Source organism: Grampus griseus (assembly GCF_964374135.1).
Source record: "Grampus griseus genome assembly, chromosome: 6".
NCBI lineage: Eukaryota > Metazoa > Chordata > Mammalia > Artiodactyla > Delphinidae > Grampus > Grampus griseus.
In genome coordinates, this window is record NC_139000.1 from 2346855 (window position 1) to 2360890 (window position 14036).

Here is a 14036-nt window from a genome sequence, read left to right on the forward strand (position 1 = left end):
CCAAATCCTGAAATCAAGGGGCAGGCAGGGCCACACAAGGCTCTGTGGGGAGCCCTCCGGCCTCTCCCAGCTCCCGGGGGCTCCAGACGGTCCTGGGCTTCGCAGCGTCACTCCAGTCTCTGCCTCCGCCTCTGCCTCCAGGTCCCTCCCCTGTCCCTGGGTCCCTGCTCCATGTGCCTCTTATAAGGACACCTGTCTTTGGATTTAAGGCCCACGGGGCAGTCAGGATGATCTCATCTCAAGATCTCTAATTTAGTTACATCTGCAAAGACTTTTCCCCAAAGCTCACATTCACAGGTTCGGCGGCATATCTTCTTGGGGCCACCACTCGGCCCAGGACACCTGCCCTCCCGCGGGCTCACCGGGGGACCCATGGGAAGCCAGGGCTGGGAGGCAGCGTCCTCAGGCCTCGCTTTGAGAACTGTGTTCGGGCCACTCCACACTGACCCTCGCCCCGGGCTCCTTTTCAGAGAGCAGGAAACAGGCCCAGGGCTAAGAAACCTGCTAAAAATCACACCGGCAGCCCAGACCCGGGTCTCTTAGGCCCTTAACCCCGTGCCTGTGGCCTGGGGTCGCGCTCCGGCTTCTCCCCGCACCCTGCCCTGCAGACGGCTGCCTGTGACCGGGGTCCGGTGTCCATCTCCGCACCTGACAGTGACTGGTCCCCCACGTGTCCCAGCACCTGTGCAGGGCTGCTGGCATCCCCAAGCACTGACAGAATGAATGAATGGGCAAAGGAATGAATGAATGAGCAGATGACTCCCTGGGCCCCGTCACCACCTGCTCGGGAAGCTCTCTGGGCCTCAGTTTCCCCGTGTGTAAACGTGGGGGATGAAGGGCCAGGTGTGGGAGCCGAGGAATCGGAATGGGGAGATTCACACTCGACCTGCCCCAAGCCTCCCAGCCTCCCAGACAGGTGCGGGCAGATCCCCCATGCAGAGAGGGTCCTTCTCCTCCTCCTGTCCCTCAGCACTCTGGACCTACTACGTGTCAGGCCCTGTGCTGAGACCGTCACGGCCATCCTGTGAATCCTCACAACAGCCCAGGGAGGGGGCTACCACTCTGACCCCACTTTACCCAGGAGGCCATGGAGGCTGGGGCCGTGCAGAAACTGACCCAGCGCCCCAGCACCGCCCCCAGTCGGCCGGGTCACTTCCTCATCCGCCCTCCACTGCAACACACTGTCGAGGGCCTGCTCCGTGCTGGGGATCACTCTGCCAGCCATTGACCACCTCAGAGCACCACGTGGAGACCAATCGACTGACGTTTACGTGAAAGAGGACAGATGGAGGAAGGGTGGCAGGACGGGGTGTGGACGGAGAAGCGGAAGCACAGATGGGTGCCCGGATGAGGGCACAGGTGACGGGCAACTGGAAGAAGGGATGGACAGACGGATGGGTGGATGTGTAAGTGGACTGATGATGGGTGCAAGGAAGGATGGACGGACGGACAGACAGATGGTGGGTTGGATGGACAGGACAGGAGGGCAGGTGAATGGGAGGGAGCGAGTGAGGGTGGGGGAGGGGAGGGAACAACAATAAAAGTCCATTATCTCGGCCAGATGCACATGTTCTGTGGGCAAACTGACAGCACGGGCACGTCTAGCCGGCAACGACTGCGACGATCTGGGAGTGCGGCAGAGAGACATTCAGCTGCGCTGTGTCTTTTAAAAGACCCCCACCTGCGCGGAAGCTCCAGCTGGCTACTCATGCCCCGCCTGCCGGGCTGCATCCCGCTTCTCCTGACCGCCTCCAGCACGGATTACCTCCCCGCTGCCCCGCGGGAAACGGCCAGTTAACTTCTTTTTGAACAAACGTGTCCCCTTCCAGCTCTCGTGCCCACAGTGGTAGCGGCAGAGAGAAGCAGACACAGCGCTCCTTCAAAATTCTGCACAGGGGTGAGTGACGGGTGAAAGGAAGCGGCCCTCCCGGTGTCTGCGGTGGCGACGGACTCAGGAAGAGTCAACCGGCCACCGTCTGCCACCGTCTGTCAAGCACGCGGCCCACCTCCTCCACGCCGTCCTCCCGACAACCCCACTCACAGATGGGGCCCAGGCTCAGCTGCCGGTGGGAAGCACTCAGGTGTCCAGGGAAGGACGCTGCAGGCCCTGGATGGTGGGGAAGGTTCAGAGGCTCCGTGGTGCCTCCCGGGAGCTCCGTCCCCGTGGCCAGCGTGGACAGGACACGGCCTTGGTGTCGCCAAGGTCAGCGTTGGGTTCTCCCCGCTGCCCCAGGGCTGTCCCCTCCTCCCCGAGCGTGGGTCACTGTCACCAAGTGTGGGGAGAGGGTTCTCGGCAGGAGGTTTAATGCAACAGTAGATTCTCTCCCGGGAGGGGCCCTGCATGGAAGCAGGTGTCACCTTGTTAGGAGAATGCGAAAGGAATTCACACACTGCGACCACTCTGTTCGCCAGGCGGGGGCCCCACACTGGCCTCAGCTGCCCCTCCTTTTTCTGAGGTGGGTTCTGTGTGAGGACACCTGCGAGGCCAGAGTGGGGGGACAGGCCAGGCGGAGCCCCATCCGCACCCGCTCCCTCGAGCGAGGGCCTGGCCCACACAACATGCACCCCTTTGAGGCATGGAGCACCCCCCCCCAGTGACGGCGGGTCACCAGCCTCGGCTGCCACGTCACAGCAGCTCCGGGGTCCTTGAAACACAGGAAACCAAACTGACCAGGCCTGACTGCCCACCCTCCCCTGCCTGCACGCCTTCCTCCAACACCTCCCAGACAGGAGCTCCCTCCCCACCAGCCTTGCCTCTGCCATGAGGAGCACCCTCCCCTTCTAGAACCTTCTACAGAGCCCCAGGCAGGATCAGGAACACTGCAGGCGCCGCTGCCCCAACTGGTGGGATCCCTCCGTTCAGGTGAGAAACGCTTGGGAGTAAGACAGGGGCGATGGTGGCACAACACTGAACGTGTGTGAGCTGCCACCGAACCGTGCACTTCAAAGGGACGAAGCTTAGGTGAAGTTTAGTGCAGCTCAGTAAAAAGCCAGAGAGCACGAGAGACAGGGTGGTGGGGCTGGGCTAGGACCAGGGAATCAAAGACGGAGGCTGGTCCCTGCTCCCAGAAGCACTCAGCCCAGTGAGGACCCAGAGCCCAGCCCACCACCCGGACCCAGCGCGGCGTGTGTGCAGATGTCCACGCGCCTAGGGCGCCACGACAGGCCCCACCCGCTCCTAAGGCTCCTGTCCCATGCCGTCTGCATTCACTCCCACTGCACCAAGGTGTCCCAAAGCACCAAGGTGGCCCCAAGCAACACGGGTTTACTATCTTGCAGTTCCGGAAGGTGAGAAGTCTGCCATGGGTCTTAGGGACTAAAATCAAGGTGTCAGCAAGGCTGGCTCCTTCCGGAGGCTCCAGGGCAGGATCCGTTCCTCTTCCAGCTTCTGAGACGACCCGCGTTCCTTGGCACGTGGCCACATCACTGCAACCTCCGCTGTGTCATCACACCTCCTTCCTCTGACTCTGACCCTCCTGCCGCCCTCTTACAACTACAGGTGTAAGTACATCTATAAAAACGTAACCTGCAGAGAACCGTTTCCCTGTCACACAGGGTCCAGGAGTTAGGAGGTGGATGTATCTTTCGGGGGGCACCTGTCGGCCCACCACCCAGCCAGCAGCCCGTGGGCGTTCACAGAGTGTCAGGGGCTGCACTCAATCGCGCTGCAGTGTACGGGCTCACGGCAACCTTGCATGGCAGGGAGAGCCTTCCCAGCCTACAGAAGAAGAGACAGAGGGTCCAAGAGCTTCCCTGTCTAAGGTCACTCAACAAGCAGGTGGCTGGCAGATGAGGCCTCTGCCGGCGGGGTTGCCTTGGCTTCACCTTTCAGTTTCAGCCGCAGAGACGGTCTCACCGTCTCCTCCTTCCCAGCCATTCCCAGCCGTGATGATCCCTCAGTCTGGAGGGCCGGCTCCGGCTGCGACAAGGACCCACATCCCCACACGCTGAGCTGGGTGGCTCCCCAGGGATCACCCCCACCGCACACACACATCGCTCCTGATCCCCCAGCCAGCACCAGGGTGCGGCTCTTAGATTAAGTCTCCTATTCATCAGCCTCTGAGAAGCATGATTGGGGCTTTTGTGGAAAATCGTCGCATTATGCACAGAGCAAGCGTTGTGAAAATGATCATTTTTCTAAAGGACCATGTTGGGCTCCTATCCAGCCACGAAAGAAAAGAGGAAGAGATTCGGCAGGGCTGCAGGCTCGGTCTGTGGCTTTTCAAAACAGAAAAGGGTTTGGCTAAAGGAACACCTTCTGCTAATTAACAACACTGTGAAATGCTCTTAAGGGAAGGGAGCACAGTTAGCGTTTTGTGTCAGTGCCGGTGGCTCCCAGAATGGTAAACTGCCCGCGAAGACTCAACCTGTACGGCGCACGAGGAGAGACGACTCAAATACGTCGTGCTGCAGGGGCGGTCGGAGCCCGCCTCCCAGGCTCAGGGTGGGTGAGCCGTGTGAAGTGATGGAGGCCCTGTCCCCAGGGGGCTGCGGAGGGAAGGGACCCTGGGAAAGTTCTGGATTGGGGCTCAGACAAGGAGGGAGAAGAAACACAGGGTGGGGGTGGGGCACAGGGGAAACCGAGCGATACAGACGAGGAGGAGATGCAGGTGAGCAGGGCAGCTCTTCCTGCAAAGGCTCTGCTCCTCCCGGGAGGCCCTGCCTCTTCCTTTTGTCTGCAAACACCTCCCCCATCCCCTTCATTTCCCCCTCCCCCGTGTGCAGTAAAGGGTTAACTCAGCAGACCTGGGCTGCCCTCACCCTGCACATTCAAGAAAGATCAGGCCCTGGTCCGGCGGCTCCCAGCAGGGACCTCTGTGCCCTTGGGATGTCCTGCTGATAAGAGCATCTTTGTCTACCTGGGGGGCCCTGGGCCCAGCCACAGAGTCTGGGAAATGATGGGGTTTATGGGGGGGCCTAGGGCCCCACCGTACCAGCTCGACCTCTGCAGGGGCTGGAGGCTAAGGTCACCCACGTGGGCAGTCAGCCATGTCTACGTGACCCACCCCAAACGAGAACCTGGGCACCAAAGCTCAGGGGGGCTTCCCTGGCTGGCAACCCTCACCCGTGACATCACACATCGTTCTGGGAGAATGAAGCAGAGAGAGGAGACCTGGCAGACTCGTGCAGCGTCTCTCCTGGACGCCAATCGATGTGCCTTTTCCACCTGCTAATTTGTATCTGGTTCCTTTTGCTATAATAAACCAGAATCTTGAGTAGAGCGGCTTTGCTGAGTTCTCTGAGTCCCAGCGAATCGTCAGACCCGAGGGTGGTCTTGGGGGCCCCCGACGCACCCTGTTATGTCACTGCAACAAACTGTAGTATGTATTGAGCCCTTCCGTGGGCCAACACTGACCTCGGGATTTACGTGCCGCATCTGAATGAACCCTGATGAGCCCCCTGGGTGAATCCCATGCACCGACTCAGAGAGGGGCTTCCCACACGAGGCACACAGCCAACAGGTGCAGGGTTTACAGCCGGGTCTCACCACCTCCGCAGCCCAGATCGCAACCCTCTCTGCTCACCATCGCCCTAGGGGCGGCCACCTTCAGGGCTGGGGTCTTCATTCCCCATCCAGGGGGCCACTGTGCCCACACACTGCCCGGGCGGCTCCCGGAACAGGGAGCGGAGAGGGCAGGTTTCCAAGCTCACCTGCCAGCCTCGGAGAGCACCACGGGAGCAGCCTGGGGGGCACCTGGGTCGTGGGGCGGGGGCCCTGGGACCATGCGGGCGGAGAGGTCAGGGGAGATGGGGGGATGGGGGCGAGAAGGCCAGGAGGGAGGGCACCGCCCCGTCCCCCAGGGGCCTCCACGCTGATCAGAGGTCACACGCCCGCTCTCAGGCCCCTCACCACCTTCTAAGCCACCGGCAGACCCTATGGCTGGCTGTCAACCCTCAGGGAAACTGAGGCTCCAGGAGCCTGTAGACAGGGCGGTCCCAGCCTCAGTCACGGGCCTCGGGCACGGCAGGGCACGGCGTGGGGAGCCTGGCACGGTGCTCAGGCCACCGCAGGACCGAGTCCAAGCACAGCCAGCTGGCTCGTCCGCCCCAGGGGCACCACGGAGCTCCCTGGCAGCAGGCCCCTGTTTGGGAGGACGTTTAATGGATTGAGAGAAAAGCTCACATTCTCACGCTACGTGACAAAGCAGAGAAAATGACTAACTTCTGTGGCAGGACTTCATTCCCGCCTACGTGTACATGCAGACAGGCACACAGGTGGAGAATGTGCTGGAACGGGTGAGAGGCGACCCGGAACACCGCCTGTCGTCCCGGGCTAGCGGGGGAAAGAACGGACGACCGTTTCTGGGAAAAACACAAAAAAATCCACGTGCTGTCTTTGTATCCGGAAACAACTCGCTCTTCTCAATTAAACATTTTTAACATGTTCCTATTACAGACAAAAGCTACAATGAAAACCAGCCCATGCAACTGGGGGCCTCACAGCGGAAGTTCTAGAACGTAGGCTGGGTGGTGGGTACAGGGATTTCGTCTTAATGTTATTCCTTATACCCTAAACGTGTTATAAATATTCTCGAATATGTGTTTAATAGCAGCTTAAAAACATTTTTAAACAGCCTATCCTTCAGCTGACATTAAAAAAAAAAATCCTCAATTCAGTGAAATTTCTGAGTCCTTGGAGAACCCGACAGAGAAAGAGGTTCTGGGTGGGTTCCCTAATATTTGCGTCTGTTCCGGTGACCCTCTGGACCTGGGCAAACAGCCCCACCAAGGGTCCCACTGCTGTAGGCACCCTGGTCCTGGGACCCCCAGCCCACGCATGTGCAGCGCCCCCCTCCACGACAACACCAGGGCGAAGCCCCTCCGTAGTTCCACCACCCTCACGAAGTCGCCTGCACCCAGCCAGGTGCGACCCCATCCACTGCACCCGCAGGAGGAGCTATTTCTGGCGTCCCAAGCTTCTCGTCCCCACCCTGCTAGCCCACAATCCCCAGGGACATCGAGGAAGGGAGGCCCCGTGCTTGTCCTCACCGGATACGGAACCTGGTCTCCCTGACCCCAATCCATGGGTCAGAATACACAATGACCAGTCCTCACCTGGGGCTGCCGCCCCGTCCCCCTCCCCCGTGGCCGGCATGCCCCCATCCCCCCATCTCCCCTGACCCCTCCGCCCTCACAGTTCCAGGGCCCCTCGCCCCACGACGTCCACGTGTCAGGGACGAGAGATCAGACCAACGGGGGCCATGGGATTCTCTGCAATCCAAGCAGAATTAAAGCTGAGAGTGGAGAGATTCCTGCCGGGAGGCCCGCAGCCCCAAGCAGACAGGTCCCCTGGCTCGGCCCCATCACAGCAACCAAACACTGCTACTTCATGCGAGGCAAGACCCACTTCTGATGCATTTAGGTAGGCAATGATCTGTGAAAGGATTAATTTGCTGATCTTATTACCTAAATCGAGAGAGATTTTGCAGCCATCAGTAACACGCTGCAAGATTTCCCCGGTGTGAGCTGAAGCCTCTCCCCTCCTCCCCGCCCCTTCCAGCCGCTGGCAACAGGCAACCCGACAACATGCTGAAAATTCATGAGAAAGACACAGGGCAGACGGTGTCTGCTCAAAACTCCAATATCTGCGACAGGGCACGCGGGCGGCGGATGAAGATGAAAGGGCAGGCACTCAGCAGCGCGCGTTCCGCGAAGCTCACCTGATCCCTTTGGTCTGAGCCAAGTTGTGCAGGGAGAGCCTCGACACGGCCGAGATGACCTGGGGGGAGACGAAAAGATGCTTCTGTAATTTCACCAGAAAGCCTAAAGTCATCATAAAACTGTCATGAAGTGTTTTGTAGGTGTCGAGAACAGTTCACTGAGCCCATTTCATCTTGGTAAACAATAACAAAAGAAAACACAGCATAAGATTTTTTAGGCAAGACACCTCTTTCGTATTTGACGTGCAAAATATGTCATTTTGGTGCACTAATATCTGCTGAGGGCTGCTGCACGCCCGGCGCAGCGCCCTGGAGAGGAGCAGGGCTGGGCTCACAGCCCGCCTCTGCCAACTCCCGGGGCTCCGACACCAACCACTCCCTGAGTCTCGTTCTCCCCCAGGAGAGGGTCTGCCTCATCGGGGCCACTGAGAGTCTGTCTGCTCAGACATCATGCCTACAAAGTGCTCATCCCAGGCTCCTGTTCTGCAAGTTACCATGTGATTAATAACAACTCCTGTTCCGAGTAGGTGCTGATACATTTCAGAGATGGGGAAACAGTGGCCCAGAGAGGTCAAGAGAGTTCCCCAAGGTGACACAGCAGCCCGGGGCACAGCGCAGACGCAAACATCCCAGCATAACGCTCCCTTCCCTTCCAGCCCCTCCTCTCTCCAGTAGGACCATTTAAACAGATGCCCGGCGCCCTGGGGGGTCGGAGTATAGAGGGAAAACGAAGCAGCCCAGGTTCAGATTTCATGAGGGGATCCCAGCAGGCTCTCCCCAGACGGACAAGACTCGTCAAACTCAAATTCCCGAAGTGCTCGGCGAGAAGCACTTCCATCTGCCGCCCCTGCCCCAACCCGGTCCTGCCCTGTGTCCAGTCCCCTCCAGATACGCAGGACCCACCCAGCTCCCAGCCTCAGAGGCCTCCACGTGGCCATTCCACAGATCTCCAAAATGACCAGCGGCAAGCAGGGAGGAGGCTCCGCAGACGGTCACGGGGTAATGGAGGCCAGGAGAGGGCGGTGACTGACCCCGAACACAGCATAACGCACCCGAGAATGACTCACAGCTCACACAAGCTGCTCACGATTCCCGGCAGGACTGACGGGGCACCTGCCGTGCCAGACACCTGAGCACCGAGGAGGCAGGGGCAAGCCTCGACTCTGAGAGCCAGCTGCGTGTGCACGGGTGCGGGGGTGGGGGGGGGGTGTGGGTGCACGTCTGAGGACGGGGAACGTGAACGTGGCCCGTGATGACCACTTGCTAAAGTCACAGACACCCTCTGCTGAGCGCTGGCTGTCTCAGAAACTGAGTCTGATGGGCCTTTCATGGCCACCATCCCAGCGAATCCTCACACCCCTAGAGGCCAGGCCTGCTGTGCACACTTGGGAGACGGGAAAACTGAGGCTAGGTCACCTTCCCGAAGTCCCCCGTCCGGGACACACGCCTCAGACTTCCTTGTGGGCAGCTCTCCTTCTAGCAGCAATTTCTTTTTAAAAAAGAGGGGGAGAGAACCCCAAACCATACAGAAGGGCCCTTTCTCAGCTGGCGAGACGGCAGACTGGGCCAACAAGCTGAGTGCTGTGCGCTGTCTTCCGGTAGGGGTTCTATTTCAGGGGCCGGGACGCACGGAAGTTATGAATGCAAAGAATGACAGGGTTCTTCTGTGTTTTCCCAGACAAGACTCAATGGGTTTATTGTGCAGCTGGCCCAGCCAGGGCGCCCACACTTGTGTGCTCCGAGAGGCCTTTCACAAACAACGAGCAACTTGGCTTCTGCTGTTATTCTTGGCTTTCGAGGGCTCTAAATATTTAGGAAGAACAAAAATTAAAGCAATGTTGCTTGATGTCCTTATAGTTACTAGACAGAATGCTGAAGTGTTAGGGCCAAAGGGCTTAGCAATTAGAGGGCACACACGCCACCCCTCTCCTACGCCTACCGTGGCAGACATTACTAATCAACTGCCGCACTCCTCCGCATGGAGCCAGACACAGGCCTAGAGTCCTTCCCACGGAGTCCACACAAGGCACCAGCAGCCCGTCAGCATCGGCACAGGAGACGAAACCTGTCTGCCAACCTGCAGTCAGGGCCGAGGCCGAGTCTCATACAGGTGGAGCCCAGGACAGGGAGGAACTGCCACAGCGGAGTGAGTTGAGGCCAGGAGACCGGTCCCTGTGTCCACGTGTCCACAGTCCCAGCGGACAGAATGGCTTCTCCTGCTGCCATGACCACAGCAAAGCTCAGTCCTGAGCTCTCAGTCGCTCTGCTCCAGGCTGGAACCTGTCACTAGCAGTTTGTAAAGGGCTCCGCTCTGGATGTGTGTCACCAGACAGGAGCAGCTCCTTAAACGGGGTTAACAGGATTAACTGTCCCAGCTCTGCCGGAGGTGCCCTGCCCCCCGCTCCGCGTGGGCTGTGCGTTTCTTGGCTGGTGTCTGTGCAAGAAGGGCAATGTCAGGTCTCACCAGGGGGGGGTGAGGTGAGGGGGGACCTCACTGCAGTGACCAGAGGCCCAGGGCAGGAGCTGCTGGGAACAGACGTGGGACCCCTCAGAGCCACGGGGTCAGATGAGGGGCACTGGCCCCGCGTGAAAGGTTAGGGGTGTGGGGGGCGTGAAGCACCTCAGCGGCTTCCCGAGGCGCCTTTGGCCGGTGCCTGCCCCACTCCCAGGATGGAGGAGCTGGGCTTCCCCAGAGGCATCGCTCTCCCGTGATGATGAAAAACCTCCTGGCCCACAGTCCCTGCCAACTCCTCTGAAAACGTAAATGTCAAAGGATGACATTTCCCCAACTTTTATCTCCACTTCTCAACTGCATCCCTGATAATGAATGAAAAGACACGGCACCTGCTCTCCCTCCTCCCTCCCTCTTCCCCTTCCCTCCACATACAAGCGGCTCAGACCTTTGGGCTCAGCGATCCACCAACTGTTCCCGCCTGGGCCCACGGAGCCTCAGCTCCAGGCAAACAAAGAAACGTGTGTGCAGGGGCCGGGCAGGGGATTGACAGGAGAAGGGTGTGCGCCCACGGGGACCAGTCCTGCTGGGAGGAGAAACGTGCACGGCCAACTCCCCAAAGCCACGGCTGTCCGTGCTCTTCACTTGCATCTACGTCTTGACTGTGACCTTTAATGTTTCAGCTCCTTTAAGACTCGGTGAAGGAACAAGAACGGCTGTGACAGCCCAGAGGCTGGGAGGCCGGGGTCCGGGGTCTGGACCCTGGACGGCAGTCTTGGCCCCGTCGCCACCAGGCGTGGCCTGCTTCGACCCTGCAGCTCTCCACCCGGCCTCCATCCAGGCAGACAGATTCCCAGACACCGGTGGCCAATCAGCTTCCACATGTGCATGGGAGGACCTTTAGAATGCAGACCCCCAGGCCCAGGCCAAAGGCTGGGACAGAGGTGGCGGCTCCTCCTCAGAAGGTGGCCCAAGCAGAGCATGTGTGGGGCCCGGCTGGGGGCCACCGGGGCGGGTCTGGGCTGCAGCCAGATGGTCTGCTGGGGAGGAAGAGCCCAGACAGTCCTGGGTTCAAATCCGGCCCCCCTGCCTCAGTTTGCCTGTCTGTGAAATGGGGGAGAAAAGCGTGTCTCTCATGTGACTCTGTTGGACTCGGCGGAACGTGTGTCAGGTGGCTGGCCTGCAGCAGGTGCTCACAAACGGCTCACAGAAGGGGGTTTTGCACAACCAGGGGAGCGAGGAGATCCACGCGGTGATTAAGGGTTGCCTCACCCACCCCCTATTCAGATGAAAACACAGGAAGAGGGCGAAGCTCCTGGCTTCAGGCTCGCGCCTTTGTTACGACTTAAAAAGAGGAGTTCAGGGCGAGGGCTGAAGAGGCAGACGGAGACCAGAGGCCGAGGGAGAGATGGAGAGATGAGGAGACAGACAGAGAGGGGATCTCGGACTCCAAAAAGCAGCATCATTCAGGGGTCTCCAGAGGTAGACAAAAAGCAGCATCATTCAGGGGTCTCCAGGGGGAGACAGGGAGGACATCCCGAGGCCTCCGGGCAGCTCTGGACCCGTTACGCCTTTGCTGAAGCCTCTGCTGAAACCTGCAGGGGAAGCAGCCAGACGGCGGCCTCGAGGGCCTGGCCCCGAGTGGGCGGAGACAGCTCTGGGCTGCCGGCTCGCCAACCCTCCTCTGCTCGGGTCGTCCCTGGGCTGCAGGAGGTCCAGCCGTAATCAGTCAGCCTCCTGCCCAGCAAGGGCTGTAACTCAGGTGAGGACTCACCTTACTGCTCCGGGGCAGAGTCTGCAAACTGCAGGTGGTGACCCACTGGTGAGGCGTAAACTTGGGCGGGTCCTAACGGCATTTTTTCAGTGAAGTAGGATAGGATGGGACGGAAAAGGATGGGACGGGACGGGAAGGGATGGGATGGCGTGGGATGGGATGATATGGGATGGTAAGGGGTGGGGGTGCGGGGGATGGGATGGGATAGGACAGGACAGACAATACCAGAAAAGGGAAGTAAATTAAGTATGATCTCATGAAAATGCTGTTTCAGTCTAGAGGACATGAATGATTTTAGCTCCTCTGACTTAGTCACTCATCAAATGTTTAATGCGCGCGGCTGAGTGCAGGCACCGTGCCTCGTGGTCGGGACGTAATAGAGGGTGGATCAGATTCAGGGCCACTTTGCTCCCCAACAGACGCCATCTCAGAGCTGCGAGAGCCCCAGGAGGCTCCCTCCCATGAGATAGGCTGGACTGAAATTGTGGCCCCATCTTACAGACAGGAATTCAAGGCCCAGTGACCCGCGGACTCGCTCAAGCTTACACCGTCAGCTGTGGCTCTGAGAGGAGAACCTTGTTATCCCCCCCGCTGTACCTTCGGTGGGGTGGGGGAGGGGCCGTGACATGTCTCTCAGCCTCCACGCTTTCCCCTTTCCCTACAGGGCGAGCAGAGGCCGTGGTTCCAGGGCTCCCTGCAGACAGCTTCAGGCATCCCAGGCGATCGACACCTTTCGGGTCCCGTGGTCAGCTCTTCCGAGCTCCCCTGGGGCTGGCATCACATCTGAGCCTCAGAACCAGGCTCTGAGCTGCCTCCTCACATTTCACAGGTGAGAAGAACTGCAGCTCACCGAGCGCACATGACTGCCTAAATCACAGTGACTTAAAGAAGGCTCTAAGGGCATCTGGGGATTCGGGCGGGCGTGTGGACGAGCAGACATGTAGATGGGTGGGGGAATGGGGGACAGATGGGTGATCTGTTGGTTGGATGGGTGGACAGATGGACAGACAGACAGATGGGCAGGTGGATGATGAATGGATGAATGCACGGACGGATCGACAGATGGGTGGATGGGTGGACGGACAGATGGACAGACAGGACCAACAGCAAAGGTTCCAGTGAGAACCTGCCTCCCAATCCCCACTTCTTAATTATGAGAACCTGCGCTACTGTTTATTGAGCCCTTCCTAAGTGTCATAGGATTAGCATGGCACAAACGTGGTTCCTGCATGGAAGGTTCTCTCCCCCAACTCTCCACTTACTAGATGCAGACGCTGGGGACTAGAGAGAACACGAACCCTGCCCCAGGTCACCCAGCAATAAGTGGCTGGCTTAGGAACTGGACCCAGTCTGTGTCAGCCGAGCCCGTGCTCCCATCAGCTGCACCGTACTCCACACGGGAGCCCGCAGTGGGCAAAAAACCCCCACTCCTCTTCCAGGCCCAATCAGGCCACATCTTCCAGCCTCGCCTGCAGTTACTGGGAACAGACATCAAGCAGGCTGCTTTGCAGACCTAGCTCACAAAACCGCCCTGCTCCTGGGGTGAAAGCCCCACTTAAAGGTGGCAAAGCCGCCATCAGCCTGGATCCCAGAAGGCCTGCGTGGAGCAGAGGCCACACACGCACGCACGCACGCACGCGCACACACTCTCTGCCCACCGGGAAACTCTCTGAACGGTTCCGCCACCTCCCGTGTAAGCCAGCCCAGCCCAGGTCTATCCGTCACGGCAGCTCTGCTGTCATCACACAAAACGTCACCGCCCTGCAACTCAAAACGTGAACCTAAGAATGGGCAGAGACGATCCAGTGCAAGAACAGAGATGGCTACAAGTCGGCCTTTAAAAGGGCCGGACGCTGCCCAGTCGCTGACAAGTGGGCTTCCCGCCCCAGCTCCCCTCGGTCATTAGGAATCATTAAGCAGGAACTGCACAGACCAGCAAGACTTTCTTATCAGCCAGAACCACTCATCTGCGAACACACCAGCAGCTCCGAGGAGACAAAACGGGCCAGATGATCAACCTCATTTCAATACGTTGCCCGGAAACTCACCTATCGGGGAAACCTACAGCTCACTCGCTGCGTATTTAGAAGGAAACCATTATAAATTGCTTTCTCCAGCTCAGCCGGCATTGCCCTTCCTTTTTTCCTCT

The 14036-nt window shown here is 59.1% G+C and overlaps 1 protein-coding gene across 4 annotated transcripts in view; it reads right to left on the minus strand.

Annotated features, from left to right (window-relative positions):
- VAV2 (vav guanine nucleotide exchange factor 2) overlaps positions 1-14036 on the minus strand; it is a gene marked incomplete at its 5' end in the record, with an annotated part of 176320 nt that overhangs the window by 73249 nt on the left and 89035 nt on the right. For all 4 annotated transcript variants that reach the window (XM_082655862.1, XM_082655861.1, XM_082655860.1 and 1 more), the window contains one exon: positions 7662-7720. In XM_082655862.1, coding sequence (XP_082511988.1) covers positions 7662-7720 — 59 coding nt within the window. The remainder of the gene's footprint in view (positions 1-7661; positions 7721-14036) is intronic.